Genomic DNA, 19,055 nt, shown 5'->3' with positions numbered 1-19,055 from the left:
CGTTCTGAAAAGAATATAAACGGATCACCCTGCAAAACGAGCAATGAAGCAGTGGATCAAATCCCGGCTTGGGTTATCACGGACTTCCGACAAGCAGACGGCGATACGATCGGCGCGATCAGGCAAACAAGGCAAAATCAGGCCACGTGCGGATCAGGTGATATCCTGACCGTTTTGGTGCCTCAGGCATGAATTCCCCCATCGGCCGGTATACTGCTGGTACCGGTGGCCGATCGATCCAACACGGTGGTTAGTTCTCATTGCGCTTCGCCCTTCGCCCTTCCACGCCAGCACTGGGTCTTCCCCCACGCTTTTCGCACGATGGCCTCCGCGGGCCCAGATTCTCAGAGCCTGAAATCATGGCAAGATGCTTTCCAATATCCTATCCCCACCGTGCGCCGGGTCGAACAGGAGCTTCGTCGCGACATCGCTAGTAATAAGGAGAAGCTCCGCGCTCTGGTTGGGTATGGCTAATCTCTCGTCGTCCTTTCTATATGGAACGCACGGCTGATTCGCGTCTAGGACACGGTATCGCGACCTCGTTGGGACGGCTGAGACGATTGTTTCGATGAACCACGACATACAGCAGGTCGACTCCACGCTGACCGACATTGGACGACGGTGTAACCCGCGATTGATGGAAAAGAAGCACGCGCACTTCAACCAGATCAAGGGTGACGTCGGTGATAAAGGTATGGGTGGGAGGTGGAGAAATATACTTTCTGGTTGTAGGAACACGGCTGATTGCGCTTAGATGTCGGCCAACGGGCATTGGCGGCGCAGCTTTCTCTGCTTCATCGATGCGCGACATCGATCTCAAGACAACTGAGGAAACATGGGTCGATTTTGCTGGTCGCGAAGCTTTTTGTCGTCTCTCGCCTTCTGCACAAGACCCTCTCGCAGCAGGAATCGGTACCGCCCTTTTTGGAGAGCTTGCGCAACCAATTGGCCGTGCTTCGACGGACGCTTCTGAAAAGGACGAAGAAGCGCCTGGCTTCTGCCACGTCGACGATCGACGAGATTATTGAGTCGCTGGCGGCGTATTGCTTAGCTACGAGCTCTTCGTCTGATGACGCCATCCGTCACTTTCATGAAGTTCGCCTGGGTGTTATTGGAAGCCAGCTGGAATCAAGTGACCCCTCGGGCGAGAACGTCTTGAATGCCTTGCGACTATACGTGCTTACCCTACAGAACTCCAAAGTTTTATTGTCTCGCCGCTTGTCCGACCTGCTGGCGAAGCTGAAAGTGCGCCCGATCCTGACGGACCCCGAGATTCGTGGCCTTGACGACCTCGGTCTCGATGTGTTGGGCCGCTGGGTGGCTCCGGAAGTCAGCAACTTCACGCCGTGGATTAAACTGACCGAGGTCTCCAAGTCGGACGCCGAGAAGGTCATCAAGCAGTGGTCCAAGGAGGCGTTTGGGGTTTTTACGAACGGGTGTCAAAAGGCCTTATCGCAATTCTCGGAATTTCCTGCCTTGCTCTCCCTTCGCGGAAAGACCTTGGAGTTGTGGCTTTGCTCTTGGAGTTCTACGCCGACTCACTCGTCTTTGCAGGTTCTCGAAGGGACCCGTTCGGTTTTTAATGAGCGGTTGACGGAGATCTTGTCCGATCAGGCAAAAGCGCTGGAGGGTTTCGGACAGAGTGTTGCGTCCACGGTCTCGAATTGGGAAAACAAAGAGCACAACGTGGCGCAATCTCTTTGGGGTCAGGAGACGATCTCGCTTGACTACTCCAATGGTGGTGATGCTTTCAAACAAGCGGTTGCGGATACGCTACTTGGCCGGGATGAGGATGTATCATCCGCCCTCAAACCGTATCAGACGTGGCTATCGTCCATTGGGGCGTCCAAAGAAGCCACCGATGAATTGCGGAATATCCGGTGGACGGATGTCTTTGAGGAGGGTGAGGGAGACGACCTCGATGTAGACATTACCGCCATGCTCAACGAAGACGATCCTCGGCTGTTATGGGAAGCGCTCCAGTCGTCTGTCCAAGAAGCCTTTGACACGCTATATACGTCCTTCACCAGTACCTTCAAGGAGTTCGGTTCCGCCAACCAAGGCCGCAAGGCCGCGTTTATGCTGAAGGTCATCCGGCTGGTTCGGAGAGACGTACCGCCCGAGTTTAATACCAGCAAGCCTGCCTTTGCACAAGACATTGTCCCTCAGTTGCAGGACATCCTCACCACTGAAGTTGCTACACATACACGCCTGCCAGCTCTGGCACCTCGCTCCCGATCCGCAACCCTCGTGGGTCGATCACTCTGGGAGGGTGATCCTGAATGTCCCGTTCAACCGTCACCGTCGACTTTCAAGTTCCTGCGCAGACTCGTGGGCTCTATGGATGGATACGGTCCTGGTCTTTGGGATGCATCCACCGTGCGATTCCTCAAGGGAATCGCACAGACGAAGCTCTCCGAGCCGATCGAGGATGCTATCAAGGCTTTGGCGTCTCCCGCTCCCGCTACTGAGAGCAAATCCTCGGACGATACCCCTACGGATGACCAAACGCCGCATGAAACAACGTCCGATAAACCTGACGACAATCAGGCCGAAGCACAAGATACCCACGACCGGAAAGTGCAATTATTCTTCGATACCGTTTACCTGGCGACTGCTCTAGCGGACCAGGACTCGGGGAACAACCAGCTGCTAGACCTTGCCGAGAAAATCCGCAGTGGCCTTGAGACGGGTCCCCAGGCTGTCCAGTCTATGCAACAAGGAGCTCAAGAGTACTGGAAGCGAACCCAATTGCTGTTTGGGCTTCTAGCTGTTGGGAGCGAGAAATGAGCCAGACCAGATGCTGTGATCAACCACGACTCTGGATCAAGACACGATAGATAGACTCTCTGGCAGATCTATCTTCTGGAGACACCCCGTAATTATAATTCTATATAAATTATAAACAACCCAATGATTCTAGACCCTAATCTGCTATTTTTATGATTCCCGTCTGACGCTGGGAAAACGTCATTGGGTGAAACCGTCAAGCCCGCGGGGATCTTCTCACCGCCCACGTCACGTTTCCGGGCCTCCACTTGGCCGCGGGAAATTGATGCAACGCGGTCTCTCTCTCCATCATCTCCTTTCCCCCAATTATCCTTCTTCTTCACAATCATCTTCCATGCTTCGGCACTTACCTCGTCCCTCGCTCACTCAGGATCGTCGATCACTCTCTCGCCATGTCTGCCCCACGGCTCCCATTCCTTTATCCCAACCTGATGCGCGCAGTCCGCGCATGTGATCAGTCCTCCCACCGCACCATCCGGATCTCTAATAAGACAAAACACGCACCCTTAACCTCCTGTCGACGATACGCCCAGCAATCCTATCACAGACGCTACGGTCCTGCCGCGGAAGCGAACTTGCCTCCCCCGTCCCGCCCGAAAGGCGCCGCTCCAACCCCACCCGTGCCGAAGGACAGCGACCAGCAGGCCGCGGAGGCCGCGCCGCCGGAGCAACTGCCGGAACAGGATGCCCAAAGCGATAATGCACCAGAGAAAGAGTCACTGCCGTCCGAATCGACACCCAAGGAAGCCAAGGAAGCGGAGATAGTTGCAGAACCCGGTGAAGGGCATAACGCGAACGAGCCGGAACCGAACGAGGAACCCGCGGCGGAGGAAGAACCCGATGTAGCGCCTCCCAACGAACCGGCAAAAGAACAACAACGGCCTAGGCCGGACGTTCATCCCCATCATCTGGGGGCAAACCCTCTGGATGGAGTTCTTCACATGCCGTCGCCATCTTCCCAGCTGACGACCTCCGGCTTCACGCCCTCCGATGACGCGAAAGGACCCCATTTGACACCAGCCCTTTACGTCCACCACTTCGACACCTACTCTCTCGTCCGGGATCTCTCCACGGGCGGCTTTACCGATGACCAGTCTGTCACGGTCATGAAAGCGGTCCGAGGCATCCTGGGCGACAACTACGACTTGGCAAAACAAACGCTGACTTCCAAGTCTGACGTTGAGAACGAGAGCTACCTGTTCAAGGCCGCTTGCTCGGAGCTTCAATCATCTCTCCAGACTTCGCGAAACTCAGAAATGCAGCGACAGCGCGCATCCCGGACGCAGCTGCAGCACGAGGCGGATATACTATCCCAGCGATTGAACCAGGAGCTTATGGGGCTGAAAGACGACATCAAGGGCATGTTCAACGACCATAAGATGGTAACCCGGGAGAACCAGCGGAGCATCGACACGTCCGTGCAGGAACTCAACTACAAGATCACCGTGTCGCTGAATAGTGACGGCAAGAGTGAGATTGAAAGCCTTCGGTGGATCCTCACCCGGAGGGCAGCCATGGCGATTGCCATCAGTGCTTGTAAGCTTTCTTCTTTATTTATCATTGTCTTCTTCGTTATTGGGTATTTCGCAGCCAGCTAACACCACTCAGTCATGATCATCCTCTTCCTCAAATACTACTCCGTCCTCAAAACCCACGACGTCGCCGAGAAACAAAAGGAACCCCCCGTCAAGGAGACCCCCGAGAAGAAGGTCTCCAAGGACGTCGCAGCAGAGCAGCCTCCGATCTCGATGCTGGAAGCGCACGTCAGCGAGTCACTGGGTTGAGCCCTCCTCACCTTTCACTAACATGACATGCATGACATATCAATAGCGTTGTTTGTTTGTTCTATCTCCGAGCATCTACCTGCTTATTATACAATATTATATCGATATCTAATATCTACTTCTCACCTCCTGTCCATTTCCCATGTCTTGTTTTTTGTTCTTTCATTCTTTTTCTTCTAACTTTCTTTCTCTTTTATTCATTTGTTTTATTACGTGGCTGAGCCCGCCAAGACATTCACATTTTGATACCCAACGAACAACATTCAGACTTGTTGCGAGAATGGGATGGATGAATGGATGGATGGATGGATGTATGTATACTAGATAGATTGATAGAAAAATAGATAGACAAGAACAGGCTGCTTCTCCGTCCTCTTTAGGCGGACACTTCCTGCTGATAAACTCCATAAATTCGAAGGAGTAGTACTAAAATTTCCGGAGAGTTCGTTCTCAAACAGAGAACTCACCATCAAACGGCTGTTCAACTATCATTTTCCTCCATAAGCCTCTACCGATAGGGCGAGCGTCCACTGCACCAGAACCAACATTCTCATTATCATCTCCCAGCTTCGAGCGTGCGAAAGGCCCTAGAGTAGTAATCAATAGTAGTCGAGCTACATTGGTTGTCCCGTCTCTAGCAAGTGTAGGAAGTGCATCGTAAATTCGTAGTATTTGACGAACAATCTCTCCACAGCCGGTTGCGTGACTTATTCTCGCAATTGAATAGTGCGCGTCAATGAGAACTGGGCTCGGAAGAGGATACCTGCCATCTTGGGCTGTCAGGATGATAATCCTGTCTTGTGCGAGGCATTGGGCTTGTGGGCGCTCTTGCTCGCGCACCACAGAATTGCCAATCTCAATAAACAATTCTGTATGGACTTTTTGAGTGCCAAACCGGGTGCTTGTCCCACCGAGGACCAAGAATGGTCGACTTAGGGTTGTGTCGATGTGCTCGGCAAGATGCTGCAATTCTGCATCATAGAAATGGTTTCTGGTATCGTCGGCCAGGTTAGCCTTGCCGTCCGTTGGCAAATATTGGTTTATGTTGTTAGGTGGCGTACTTGTTCCAACCTAGGCTGTTAACTTAAGAGTAAGAGAGAAAGAGAGAGAGCTTGGTGAAATGTGCCTGTTCGCAGACAAAATCACGCTCGGAGCGCTGCTTACAGTGGTCGGACACCTTGCCATCTATTGAACAGGTAATCTTGGAAGGTACATGCGTGGGTTTTTAAATCAACCAGACACATCGCTGTATCAACATCTGAAACTATACATGTTTTCATATAGAATGTCTCTACATACTGGCTTAAAACAAACTGAGCATCACTGTGGTATGTATCAATTCATAAAGGAGATACTAATGCTCACTTTCTGTAGATGAAATCAGTAATCTATATAAGTCTCTAGGGGGCAAAGTCCTCAAGGAGAGCGATAATATCAGACGGCAGTCTTAGCCTCTTAGACAGGGCTAGGGCTGTGATAGACCTAGGTAGTATACAATGACTTGGTCATGTTACTACAGCGCCTTGTATATAGCTAGTATAGCTAGTATAGCTTATAACTCTGTATATCAGTGGTTGGTTCCTTGAATGTGTACCCCTATGATTCTGCATCATGCAAAGTAGACAGTGATAATATCAGTGCAAGATAATATCTAGAGACTTGTATTTATATTTGACATTGTTCTAGCGATATAGTAAATCCTAGGTCTTACTGAAGGGAAAGGCTGTTTTCTCAAGAGTATCATTCATGATTAGAGGGTTTGATTCTTGTCAAGGGTCATCTATTTAAAATACTGATTATTTGTAGAGAGATATACACATATTATATAGTGACATACCCAAAGGCTGATAGAATGAGAATAAGAGATATTTGGGCCAGTCTGATCATGTACTCAGAGGATATATATCCGTACCCCCATTCGAAATATTTGATATCAAAACAGGTTGGCAATAAACTGTCTAATTCCCAGTCAAAATAAATAAACAAGAACTGATTCAAGTTTATATATACTTAACCTGGATTATCCACAAAACGCCCTTGGTCTTCTGCTAACTTGTAGTTAGTGCTGACATACCTTGTAAACACTTGTTAACTGACACAGCCACCAAACTACTGTTTAGTATCACTCAATATCCCAACCAATTGATAAATTTCTCAATCTCGAACCTAGGGGAGCAGTAAATAGCCTCCATCCGACTCATTATAGAATTTAAAGCTCATACCTGGCAGTCCATGTCGACGGCGATCACCAAGCGCAAGCGTGCGAGAAAGGCATGCATCCCATGCCACCAGCGCAAGCGGAAATGCGACGCCGAGTATCCCTGTAGCACCTGCAGCACCTATGAGTACACCTGCAGGTATGCCGACAACTCGGTGACGAAGAGTCCTCCCGTTGTGAGTCCTCCCGTCGTGGTCGGCTCGTCCACACCCACCACCACACCCACCACCGCCACCACGGCCGGCATCTTCGACGTGCAGAAGTGCAGATACGCCGGGGCCTCAGCGGCCATGGCATTCCCGCACATCCTAGGCATGGCTCTCGGCTCGGACAGCCCTCCCAAGATGCACTCGTTTGCCTACAACTTCGGCATCCGTCCCGAGGAGGCGTCCAATGCTCATGGCCTGCTGGGAAAGCTCATCTCGGAGGACGACCTCGGCATGTTCTCGAGCGTGTACTTCTCCGCATTAGGCCCCATCGGCGACCTCATAGACCCGAGGATCTACGCCCAGCGATGTCGCGATTACTACCATGGCGCCGGCAGCACCAGCACCGCGGTAGCCTTTGGCGCCGTGGCCGCTGGCGTCGCTGCTCTCGGGTCGTTTCTCTCCCCAAACAGACACCCGCGGGAGTCAGACCTAGTGCAATACGCCAAAGTCATCCTCGAGGATCCGGCCTCTATGCGCACGCTAAGCATCGACCACATCATCGCGTGGGGCATGCGCGTATTCTACCTTCGCGCCACGACCCGCCCCAACAACGCCTGGATCGCGTCGTGCACCGTCATGCACCTCTGCGAAGCGGTCGGGCTGCACGAGGAAGACAACATCCAGAACATGGCGTCCGTCGCGGGCGCCGCGGCTGTAGGACATGATGCAGACCGGCTGAGACGGATTTTCTGGATCGCGTGGGCCGGGCACAACATGCTGTCCTATGAGTACGATCGCTCGTCGGTCCAGTTCAGCGCCGTGACTACCCAGGCAATCATCCCCACGCCAGGGTCCGTCGCCGACCAGTTCGTGCAAATGGCGCAGATCATCCCGGCGCCTAACTCGCCCTTCCGGCTTGATTGTCAGCCTTCGACTTTGAGGGAGGAGCTGTTTGAGCGTGTCAAGGCGCTGGATAAGCTCCGCTTCATGCATCCATTCCTGGTAGTAACCAAGGCGGACCTCGCGTTTTGCTTCTACCGACGCATTTATCAGCTCAAGATGGGCTTCTCGGACGAGATCATCCAGCTCGTTATTGATAGCGGGAATGCCGCGGTGGAGGCGGCAGAACAGCTTGCTGGCCAGGGTTTGCTGTTCTGGAACGCCATCGGCAGCGTCTTTCAGTATGCGTGTGTGCTGTTGGCCATCGACACGCCGGCTGCCTCCGTCCACATCCCGACGGCGTTCAAAGGCTTAGAGACTCTGGTTCAGGCGGCTGACACCGGGCTGACGCGGAAGGCGTTGTCCATGGCACGACATCTCCTCAGTCTTAGTATGGCTAGGAAGCGAAAGGAGCTTGCCCAGCTGGAAGCTGTCGAGGCGGGCTACCAGGCGCAGCCGGAGTTCGAGACCAACACTGCTGTGCCGGACTTGGGATGGGAGGATTGGGACCAGTTTCTTATTGAACCGTATCTATCGATGCTCGGCCCTGATATGTAGTAGGGGCAGGGGGTTCGTCATTGGGCATTTGGCGGGGGATTCAACACGCAACTCATCAACATGGTGTGGCGATCTGGAACGCTCTAATGAAGCTCAGCATTGTACATATGTAACCTGAGTTAAACAATTGTCGCATTGTATATAGTTAGAGCTCAAGTTACTTACAAACCTCAAGACGAGAATGTCGGGTATCTTTTGTACCCGAGTGGTATACCATTATTGCAAGACTGACAGTAAATTGCTCCTGCGATATAAACCCAGCCCCTTAAGGATTTCCATCCTCTCCTCTTGATACTAAATAATCACTAAAAGCGACTGGTGCGGTGCGGCTGCTACGGCTAATGCGGGACCGTCCATCGGCCGCTGTCAGATTGTACTGATCCCCGTGGGCGGCCGCTGCGGGCCCCGAGGCAGGGTAGAACGGCTGCTGCGGCGATATGCTGACTGCCATTGTATTCTGTGCTTACGACGAATCAAGTTGGAATGTCTATACAGATGGAGTCGGATATACGATGGGATTTATGTCCGCAATTTCCGAGTCCGATCCTGGATATCGAGAGATCGGACGGAGTCTGAAGTATAAATAGATGGCGTTCTCTGCTGGACATGTTCAACTACAATCGCAACAATCGCAACAAGCACAACAATCAGAACAATCAGAACAGTTGATACTTGATACACTTGATACGATTCAAGAAAGCAAAATGTCCAAGTACGCCAAAGACCAGCCCACCGGCTTCGAGAATGCCATCGAGAGAGTCGCCATTGTCGGTGTAAGTACCCCTCAACACTGCCTAAACCATTATAAAAAATTAACAACTCCAGGCCGGAGGCACCATCGGTTCAAACATCGTCACCTCCCTCCTCCAAACCGGTAAACACACCATCACAGCCCTCACCCGCAAAGACAGCACCAACACCCTCCCCGCCGGGGTCCTCGTCGCCCCAGTAGACTACGCCGACGAAGCCACCCTCATCGCCGCGCTCAAAGACCAGCAATTCCTGATCATCACGATGGCCCCCACTGCCCCCCGGGACACCCACAGCAAGCTCGTCCAAGCAGCCGCCAAGGCGGGCGTCCCCTACGTCATGCCCAACGGGTACGGCGGGGACATTGACAACGTCAGACTCGAAAACGAGACGATGCTGGGACCGATAGGCAAGGGCCAAAGGGCGGAGATTGAGAGCCTCGGCATGAAGTGGATTACCGTGTGCTGTGGTTTCTGGTACGATTATAGCCTGGCGGGCGGGGAGGCGCGCTTTGGGTTCGACTTTGATAAGCGGGCCTTGACTATCTACGATGATGGCAATGCGAAGATCTCGACCTCGACGCTGGCGCAGGTTGGGCGCGCTGTGGCTAGCGTGCTGAGTCTCAAGGAGCTTCCGGATGATGAGAACGACAAGAGTCTTACGCTGTCGGCGTTCCTCAACAAGGGAGTGTATGTTAAGAGCTTCGTGGTCAGCCAGAACGACATGTTTGAGAGCGTCAAGCGCGTCACGGGCACCACCGACGCCGACTGGACTGTTACGCACGAGGCTAGCAAGAAGCGGTACGAGGATGGGCTGGCGCTGGTTAGAACGGGGAATATGGCGGGCTTTGGCAAGATGTTGTATGCCAGGATGTTTTACCCTGGTGATTCGGGCGAGTTCTCGACCAAGGTGCAGAATGGGCTGCTTGGGTTGCCGGAGGAGACCTTGGATGAGGGAACTAAGGCTGGGGTGGATCTGGTTGAGGTTTTGCTGAGTCGTGTTGAGCGGATGGCTTCTTAGCTGGTGTCTATGAACTTGAATCAGTTATAGAGTGGGATTATGTGGGCGAGAAGTTATAAGGGTCGGGGATAATGGGCGAAGGTATATTAGATTGATATATAGAAGCAATAACCAGTTCAATGTTGTGAATAGGGTATATCAACCCAAGCTTTTACTTAAACCTGTTAAAGGATATTTCTAGTGTTTCTAAGACAAAAATCTAAAATGATACTTTCTTTTATCTTGTTCCAGCGATTATAGAAGCATTGGTTGTTCCATAAATGTCAAGATGGCCAAATGGGCGATTTTATATGCAATGCAGGGGCGGGCGGCTACTCTCCTTTGTCAACCAAGTGCTCGCACCGGATGACTCAATGTTCTGTTCTACTGATTGAACAATGGCGAATTCTTTGCAAAGTCCTGTCTTTACTAGAAGATTATTACCCACTCTTCGTATGCAGAAACCATTGTTCTGCTGTTCCAGGAAATCTGCCATATCTCTTTCCCCCCGCCATCACCTATCCACCAGTGGACCAGCATCCCACGAGGACTATTTTCGAAATACATCACGACGATGGATGTACGTGAAGCCCCTTATTTCTTGATCCTTATTACTGAATGTCAGGCAGATTCAACGAATCCGATCGTTTGAACGAACGATACGTCAAGTTCCGGCCAACAGAGCTCCAACGGATCGCCGGCGAAGCAGTCCAAGACTACTGCATTGGTATCACCAAGCTTACAGAGGGAGGCTTCAACAAGGTGTTTCTCCTGCGAGCAAAAAATGGCCGCGAAGTGATCGCGCGAATCCCGACTCCTATCGCCGGGCCTCCTCATTATACAAACGCCAGCGAGGTGGCTACTATGAACTTTTTGCGGACTGTCCTCAAGCTTCCAGTCCCAGAGATCTTGTCATATTCGACATCATCGGATAATCCCGTTGGAGCAGAGTATATTTTGATGGAGCGAGTCAAGGGAGAGAGTCTTTCTTCACGGTGGTTGTCTCTGACTACCGACGAGATGAAGGACATTATGACGCAAATCGCAGAGATCGAGAGAAGGATTCTTGACTTCCATTTTCCTGCGTATGGGAGCTTATATCACAAGAAGGACCTTGACGGGGAACCCCAGATACCAGTCGTGGACGAGTTCTGTATCGGCCCTGTGTCTGCTAGGCAGTTTTGGCATGGCGAACGAAGTAGAATGAAGATTGACCGTGGGCCTTGTATGTCCTTTCCTTACCCTTTCCTCTTTCCCTCCTGTTTCGACCGGGACTGATCAATGCTAGGGCTTTCACCCGCAGACTGTATTACGTCTGCAGCCCGCCGAGAGATAGCTATCATCCAGCACCACGCCAAAGCTCAACCTCGCCAGACGTTCCTTTTACCAACAGACCATGACATTCTTCCCTCTGAGCACACTTCACTACTTTCGCAATTCCTCCAATTAGCGCGCCATATAATTCCACCAGATCCTCACAGCATCCCAACACTGAGACATCCCGATCTAAGCCTAAGCAATATCATACTAGCACCCGGTTCCACCAAAATCACCAGTATCATCGACTGGCAAGACGCAGTGATATTCCCGCGCTTCACGCAAGCAGGCTATCCCGCATTCTGCGAGCATGATTCCTCCCAACCCCAAAGCATGCACACCCCGTCCCTTCCCGACGATTTTGACGACATGGGACCCGAACAGCAGAGACAATGCATGACCGTCTTTCGCCACCAAGAGGCTAATCTGTACTACACGGCCGCGACAGGCGTTCACAATGATCAACACATGCATTTGCTCAGACTCTTGTCCTGTTATGTTCTGTGACGAAGAACAAGAGACAGCTCTCGCGGAAGCGCGGGAATGGAATGAGTCTGAACAACTCTTGGCCCGGGTTAGGGAACACCTCGGTATAGACCTAGAAGGCGGGACAGAGCCTGATAACTTTGAGAGAGCGGTGGCAGACAATCGATAGTTTCGGATGGAAATGGTTCGGCAGGCTGAAATGGATCAGCGTGAGATATGTTGGCGGAACTGGCCGTATAAGGATGATGGGGATGGTAGCTTGCCTCCTGGGGATATCTAACTTTGATACGGATGTAAAGGAGGGTTTAAAGAGAGGTATAGAAGTATAGGCGTATGATGTATATCACCACTACTCATGCATGCATGTCCTGTTAATCATGTGTAAAGTTCAAACATCTATCATTCATCATCTATCCATCCACCATCAACCCATCTATCAATCAGTCAATCAATTAATCAACAGCAGATCTACAAGACGCCGTAGTAGTCAGGTATAAATCCCACTCGCACGTACATCAATTCCATAACAGATCATGAAAAAGAAACAGAGAAAAAAAAAAGAACACACACAAAAACGATCAATATGGAAAAAAGAAGAAATATATGAGGTCATTAAAAATCAAACCTCAACGCAATACTAGGCATACTCTGCTGCCCAGCCCCACCACTCTGCATCGAATCCCTCGACCCCCTCCTACCACCCACATCGGTATCGACCTCCGCACAGCGCAGAACCTCCTCCAGCAGCGTCTTCTGCTCCGGCGTCATGGACGCCACCAGCGCGCGGAACACGACCGGATTAGCCTTTGCCAGCTCGAGCAGGTGGCCTGCTGTCTCCTTGTACACGGAGAAGCCGTCGCGCTTGGCGCGGGCTAAGAGGACGGAGAGGACGATCGAGAGTGCTGTGGGGACGTCGCGCGCGGTGGGAACGTAGGAGACGATCGTGCGGGATATGACCGCTTTGCAGTTCTCTGGGTCCATGGGGATTTCGCCGTGTTCGGAGGGGCAGCCGATGAGGAAGCTGACGAGGCGGGGGAAGAGGAATCGCGAGATGGATTCCTCTGTCAAGGACCGTGTGGAGGTTAGGAGGATTGAGCGGAGGCAGCCGGCGGCGACGTTGGCGAGACCGACGTCTTGGAGGCAGTCGAGGAGCTCGGTGAGGACCCGTGGGATCACCGGGTCTTGCGGTGGGAGGACGTGGCTGCCGGTTGTGAGCAGGATGGTGATGGCGAGGAGGGTGTTCTTTGCGCAGGGCAGCGAGGAGTCTGATTCGCGCCGTTGGGCGATGGTGAGGGTTGTGAGGAACCGCGTGAGACAGCCGCGGAGTTGGCGGGATACCACCTTGAGGTTGTCTGTTTGGGCGGGGCTGGGTTCCTCACTCGGTTGGCTGATCGCGTGGACGAAGTGTTTGAAGATGGGGAGTGCTTGGGGCACGACTTGCGCTTGGCATAGTCCTGTGGCGAGGATCGTGGTGAAGATGTGCAGGATGCATGCGTTGAGGTCGTTGCGGATGATGGACGGGAAGATGGAGGCGACCTGGACGAGGGACGAGAGGGAGAGGCGGATGAGCGATAGCGCGTCGTCTGTTCCCACGGTGAACCGGGCCAGCGGGGTGTTTTCCCGGAGGTTGGGTAGCAAGCCTGCAAGGACCAGGATGATGCTTCTCGTCAGCTCGAAGAGCTGTTCGATGTCGTCGGTGAGATGGTCGCTTCTGTTCTCGCTGCCTTTGGCGGCGGGGTGATCTAACGACAGGTTGCGCGCGATCTCGACAATCACGTTCTGGATGGGAATCCCCTCCGTCAGCGCAAGGCGATCCAGCGAATCCATCGTCTCCCCAAAAATTGCGTCCTGATAGATCGCGTTTCCAGAAATGACTGGTCGCAGAATTCTCTCCAGAGCCCGGAGGATTTCCAATCGCTGCGATGCCGTGGTAGACTGATCAACAAGAGCTTCAAACGCCAGCCCGAACAGCACGAAAAAGAAGGCAACCGGTTCATCGCGGTAGTTGATATCGTGGCCCTTTCCTTCTTTCTTGTCCTCTGGCGCTTTCTCCTCGTCTTTGTTCTCGACCTGCGACTTGCCATCCAAGGCATCGAAAACAAAGTCTATGTCTTTCTCGACCAGACCGGCGATAGCATCAACAAGACTCAGCCAGGTATCTTGGTAGAACTAAATCAATTCAGTCAGCCGATAATCGTATGCGCTATTTGGTTCTGTCGAACTCACCTTCAACAGTGTCTCCCGATTCAAAGCAGAATACACCTCATCCAAATCACTCCCCAGCGGCCCCGTGCCTAAGCTCCCAGAGATATCAGGCTCGAACCGAAGACGAGCAAATTCCCGAAGCGAAGAGAGCCACAACGGGGTCAGCTTGGCAATATACGGCTGCACCACTTGGTTCAGGTAGTCCTGCTCAATGCTAGCGATTTGCAGTCGTGCCCAGGCGGAATACAGCGCCATCTTCACCATGACTCTGGCGTTCGAGTTAAGTCCCTTCAGGTCTCCGATCTCCGTAGTGTCCGGGTTTTCTGCGTCGAGTCAGTATAGCTTTCCACGGGTCGTTGCATTGGACGTACTCGAAAAGTTCTCCAGACCCAGCACCAGCAGCTTCAGAATCCGGCCCATCCGATCCACGTTCGTCACAATCCCTGTAGCGATGAACGTGGCAGACACGTTGATGGCCTCTGATGCTAGCTCCGGTGAAGAATCAGCAGCAAAGGCCGGCGTAAGGGCCGATCCGATCTGAGCTTGGTATTGCTCGAGCAAGGACGCCTCGGCAAAATCGGGATCAGGAGTCTTGCCAAACATCTAGATAACAGTTAGATTTTGCAATATCCAAAGATAAATCATACATACCCGAAGAACCTGATCGATGATCCTCAGACCCCAGACACGTAATTCAATAACGTTCGCCGTCGACGCCGAGAACGCCATTCGCACAATGTCACCCACCTTCTGCTGGAGGGCAAGCTCGGCAGGAATGGTCTGGTCTGGCAGAATAGCTTCCTGCGTGGTGGCCAAAAGCTCACTCAGACAACTCATGGCGAAGTTCCGAGTCTGCCATTTCAGCAATTCCTGGCCCGCGACGGTCTCGTTCGCATTCTCCGTCTGCCCTGGGCCCGCAATTGCAGATGCAAAGCCCGCGACTTCGTCATCTGGTAGATCGTTGGCAGCGGGCCGGGCAGTGGAAAGAGGAACTTCATCTGCTTTTGCGCGCGTCTTGGTTAAGGCGTTCTGGCAGCGTTGGATCCACAACTCTGTCTCGGTGAGAGCAGTTTGCTGCATCCAGTCTTGGATCATGCTTCTGAGAATAGGGTTATCCGGCGTGTCGTCGAAGGCTAGCCAGAGGTCCTCTTCTAGGGCCGGCGTGGCGGTCTGAATGACGGATGTAGCGTCTCGCTTCATGAGGTTGCTCAAGGCGCGAATGGCCACATCTCTCATCAGTGGGTTGTCTGTGGAGAGCTCGTGCTGCAGCCGTCTCACGTATCCGGAAAAGTCCACATAGCTTGGTGCATACAGGGACAAGTGGTCCAAGCACTTCGAGCTCTCAGTGACCAGAGCTGGATTGTCCTCCAATTGGAACTGCCGCAAAAGGGAGAGGATCAGATTGCGCGTTTTGGCGATGTCCTGAAGATCAGGACCCAGGACATTGATCAGAGAATCGACGCAACGACTAATGACCACCGGGGTGAGGAACGACATTTCGGTGTTGGAGGTGGCTAGCACCTGCGCCTCCACATTGTGGGTATCGGCGTTGTAAAGCTGGGCCAGCATGCCGAGTGAGCTCGACACAAACGGCGAAAAGGTCAGACCAGCCGAATTGGCAACTCGTTCCAGGCCCCCGAGCGCCCAGAAATGCACCACCGGGTGAGGGTCGTTGCACAGCGACATCAACACCCCGACGATCGTCTTGAGATGCAGACCTGCTGCCATACCACCGACTTGGGAGTGGATGCAACCCAAAGCTGCAGCACATCCCGCACGCGCGTTGGGTTCGCGGTTTTCCACGATGGTATCAACGAGCCAGTTGATCTGTGCGTTGGTGAAGGCATTTCCGGAACTGTCGCACAACCTTCCGAGTGCCTCGACGCCCACCGTGCGCACGATCAGATCAGGGTCGGTAACAAATTTCTATGACTGTCAGCTACTTCCATCCGGGTTAACATGTAAGCGGACGCCACATACCTGCAAAAGCTCTTGCAATACTTTGTCCGTCGCCGGGTTTAGCCGTCCCATCGTCGCGCTGTTGTCTTTGCCAGATGCTTTCAAAGCGTGAAGCAACGCCACAGCCACGTTGACAACCAGGGCAGCTTTGCGCCCAGGATTACGCTGGAGAGACTGCGATGTGAGGAACGTGGCTATTTGTTCGACACTGCTTTCTTGGACCTTCGGGGCATGTAATGGGATGGCCACAGAGAACAGCTCGACAGCGGCATTGACAACACCCGTGGCGTGCGGATCGGCGGAAAGATGATCGCCAGCCCGGGATGAGTACAAGAGGATGGAGTCATGCTCGCTGGCTTGACAGATAGGGAAAGTCAACTGCAATGGGTCAGCTTCTGGGGGTTGAGGCTATGCGGAACGAAAAATACTCACAGCATCGTCAATAGCTTGGTCGGCCGAGTCAACCGCGGACCAGGACGGGCCGTTGTCAGTTTCATCTTTGCCAGAAAGAGTCGCGCGGACGTATGCCCTAGCTAATCCAGTCACGCCAAAGCCGAAGTTGTCGCACAGATCCCATAGAGACTCGAACTGGGCAGTGGAGGCAGCGATCGAGCTCTCCAGTGGTCCAGACTGGGTGGCATCCGGGTCCGCAAACGACGAGATGGCCAGACCCAGGAGGCTTGTCTGAGAGATCACATCGCCGTGGGTCTGAGGGTGGACGTGAAGGAGCTTGGTAAAGCACTGTAACACGCGTCGTCGGACCATTGTTGCGGTATCGTGCAAATGAAACGACGGGTGCAGACGCTGGGAGATTTCATGCGTGGCTCGCTGGCGAGGCAGATCGTCAAGGAAGGTCACCGTGTTCTGCAACAACGCAGCGATCCTTCGCGCGCCGTCGGCTGTGATCAACTTGCTGTTGAACTCCATGAACACCAGCAGCGATCCCAAGGCGGACTCTCGGACATGCGCTAGGAAGCTCATTTCCAGGTTCCCACGCCGCGCGGAGTTTTCCTTGCTAAGATGGATGGGCAGAGCGTTCTTCCACAGGAGCATGAGCTGGGATAGATGGATCTTGACAAAGCTGGGGCCCAGGGGCATCAAGCCGCCGATTAGAATCCACGCCACTTGGATCTGCGTGCTCGCCGCGCGCAATTCTGAGTTGCTACTCGTCTTTAGAAGGTCCGTTGCTTGGGTGAACACCCGGGAGAAGACCTCGACTGAGCCGTAGAGAGGCTGTAGTCGAGAGGTACTCAGCATGGCCGATAGTCCGTTGGCATAGCCAACGCAGCGTCGAGGGGCCTGTCGGGGCGTCGACAGCTGCCCGACCTCCCTGCTCAGGCTGTTCAGACAGATCGTCACGCAGGAGATCAACTGGTTCGGACACGCCAGCACGAAGCTGCGGAGACAGTGGGCCGCGTGGATCTGAACAGTGTAGCTGGGGTGCGGTAGCACCTGGAGCAGAGCTTCCCGACAGCTCTCCGCTAGCGACGCAAAGGCAGAGCCAAGGGAGCAGATCAACGAAGACAAGGCACTGAGAGTGCTGGTCAAGGTGTATTTACTAGGCTCCCGGCGTTCCTGGATGACTTGAGGGTAATCCTTGAGGATATTGTTGATCAACCATTGGGCGGCGTTGACCTGGCTGCTTTCCCGCAGCGACTCCCGACCCACGGTGTCCTCCAAGATACTCTTGACAAACTTGCGGGTCATCAGAAGCCGGAACCGATTGTAGGTGACGGTGGGGTGATTTAGGAGATCGAACAGGAGGTGACTAGCGATATCACTATACCGCTCTTCCATCACCTTGTCGCCCAGGGCCCGAAGAACGTGCTTATAGCAGATCGAGATGCCCGCCCGGGAGCGATTCGACGTGGTACTCTTCAAATACTGCGTGGACAGTTGGCGGAGAAGGTCGGGCAAGAGGAAGTACAGCCGTGCGTCGGATTTCTTGGGCGCGGCAGCAACCGACGACTCCGACATCTCCTCCTGGTCTTCCTCCTCACCCGGCCGGGGCGCCGGCTTCTTCGACTGGCGCTTCGACTTCTTCGGCTTCGGAACGGTCACAACTCGAGCATCCGCCGCATGCAACTTGGCGAGCGCCCGGGCCAGACAGACGGCCGCAGCGTGTCGGACCGGAGCGACCGGGCTGTCGATCACCTTCCAAATCACCGATTTCAACGTGTCGAAGTCGTGGCTATCATCGAAGAAGGGAGTCGCGCTGACCAACTGCTCGAGACAACGACACGCATGCACCTGGACAAACGTCGACTTATCCCCGGTGGCAGCATTCCGAGCTTGCTTCCAGACGTCTCGCGCGGTGGCCTCATCCACCGGCACACCCACCCCTCCGATGACCTTGCGCAGGACAGCGAAGATCGACCCGCGATATCCCACATGGTTGCTTGCCGATTTCAGCGACTTCAGCAAGCTCGACGTCACAATCCCCGACTGTGCAAACACGCTCTCCCCGGCCACGGCGAAGACCTCGCCCAGACAATGTGCCGCCGCGAACTTGGTCTTCAATTCCTCGCTCTTCCCGGCATTCAGCACCCCCAGTAGATCCGTCACCGTCTCGAAGAGTATCCCGCGATCCCCCTTGGTGAATATGGCTCCGAAACACCTTCCCAGGTTATTGCGGATCACCCGTGTGATCGTCGGCGACGAGAGGGTCAGGATCTTGAACAGTTCCTTCTTCAGGAATTTCTGCTGCGACGACACCTGCGCCTTGTCCAGCTCCGAGATATACTGCACGAGGTCCGAGGTGAACGTCAGGAGGTAGAGGTCCTGTTGTTCGGAGGGGAGCGCATGGAGCTTCGCGACGTCCAGCTCCGCACGGGGGGGTGTCGTCGCATTGTCGGAGGGAGTCGAGGGCGAGGGAGCGGGTTCAGACGAAGACATTGAAAG

General features: G+C 53.6%; 7 protein-coding genes across 7 annotated transcripts; 5 read left to right on the top strand and 2 right to left on the bottom strand.

The window, feature by feature from the left end:
- Positions 1 to 256: 256 nt before the first annotated feature.
- On the top strand, positions 257 to 2,919 carry P168DRAFT_288702 (uncharacterized protein). Its single transcript, XM_024836851.1, has 3 exons — positions 257 to 464; positions 523 to 692; positions 755 to 2,919. Exons 1-3 carry the CDS (start codon positions 322 to 324, stop codon positions 2,788 to 2,790), a joined length of 2,349 nt encoding a protein of 782 aa, XP_024695402.1. The 5' UTR covers positions 257 to 321; the 3' UTR covers positions 2,791 to 2,919.
- A 3-nt stretch (positions 2,920 to 2,922) lies between these two features.
- On the top strand, positions 2,923 to 4,969 carry P168DRAFT_303067 (uncharacterized protein). Its single transcript, XM_024838714.1, has 2 exons — positions 2,923 to 4,326; positions 4,399 to 4,969. Exons 1-2 carry the CDS (start codon positions 3,183 to 3,185, stop codon positions 4,572 to 4,574), a joined length of 1,320 nt encoding a protein of 439 aa, XP_024695401.1. The 5' UTR covers positions 2,923 to 3,182; the 3' UTR covers positions 4,575 to 4,969.
- On the bottom strand, positions 4,951 to 6,322 carry P168DRAFT_280183 (uncharacterized protein; the record flags this gene model as incomplete). The annotated part of the gene is made up of 5 exons (XM_024835856.1): positions 4,951 to 5,000; positions 5,042 to 5,634; positions 5,739 to 5,838; positions 5,940 to 5,942; positions 6,286 to 6,322. The coding sequence occupies 5 exons, from the start codon at positions 6,320 to 6,322 to the stop codon at positions 4,951 to 4,953; spliced, it is 783 nt and encodes a 260-aa protein (XP_024695400.1).
- A 484-nt stretch (positions 6,323 to 6,806) lies between these two features.
- On the top strand, positions 6,807 to 8,592 carry P168DRAFT_303066 (putative C6 transcription factor; the record flags this gene model as incomplete). Its single annotated transcript, XM_024838713.1, has 1 exon — positions 6,807 to 8,592. One exon carries the CDS (start codon positions 6,807 to 6,809, stop codon positions 8,436 to 8,438), a length of 1,632 nt encoding a protein of 543 aa, XP_024695399.1. The 3' UTR covers positions 8,439 to 8,592.
- A 550-nt stretch (positions 8,593 to 9,142) lies between these two features.
- P168DRAFT_309627 (aromatic alcohol reductase) lies at positions 9,143 to 10,208 on the top strand (the record flags this gene model as incomplete). The annotated part of the gene is made up of 2 exons (XM_024839319.1): positions 9,143 to 9,211; positions 9,264 to 10,208. The coding sequence occupies 2 exons, from the start codon at positions 9,143 to 9,145 to the stop codon at positions 10,206 to 10,208; spliced, it is 1,014 nt and encodes a 337-aa protein (XP_024695398.1).
- Positions 10,209 to 10,563: 355 nt separating this feature from the next.
- On the top strand, positions 10,564 to 12,315 carry P168DRAFT_325625 (kinase-like protein). Its single transcript, XM_024841031.1, has 3 exons — positions 10,564 to 10,767; positions 10,817 to 11,412; positions 11,476 to 12,315. Exons 1-3 carry the CDS (start codon positions 10,586 to 10,588, stop codon positions 12,009 to 12,011), a joined length of 1,314 nt encoding a protein of 437 aa, XP_024695397.1. The 5' UTR covers positions 10,564 to 10,585; the 3' UTR covers positions 12,012 to 12,315.
- Positions 12,316 to 12,415: 100 nt separating this feature from the next.
- Positions 12,416 to 19,049, bottom strand: P168DRAFT_249668 (AP-1 complex accessory protein LAA1; the record flags this gene model as incomplete). Its single annotated transcript, XM_024834182.1, has 6 exons — positions 12,416 to 14,159; positions 14,217 to 14,518; positions 14,567 to 14,798; positions 14,847 to 16,121; positions 16,176 to 16,532; positions 16,587 to 19,049. 6 exons carry the CDS (start codon positions 19,047 to 19,049, stop codon positions 12,603 to 12,605), a joined length of 6,186 nt encoding a protein of 2,061 aa, XP_024695396.1. The 3' UTR covers positions 12,416 to 12,602.
- Positions 19,050 to 19,055: the final 6 nt, after the last annotated feature.

Source organism: Aspergillus campestris (assembly GCF_002847485.1).
Source record: "Aspergillus campestris IBT 28561 chromosome Unknown P168scaffold_3, whole genome shotgun sequence".
Taxonomy (NCBI): domain Eukaryota; kingdom Fungi; phylum Ascomycota; class Eurotiomycetes; order Eurotiales; family Aspergillaceae; genus Aspergillus; species Aspergillus campestris.
Note: the sequence above shows the minus strand (reverse complement) of the source record. Positions and strands in the feature narration are given on the sequence as shown.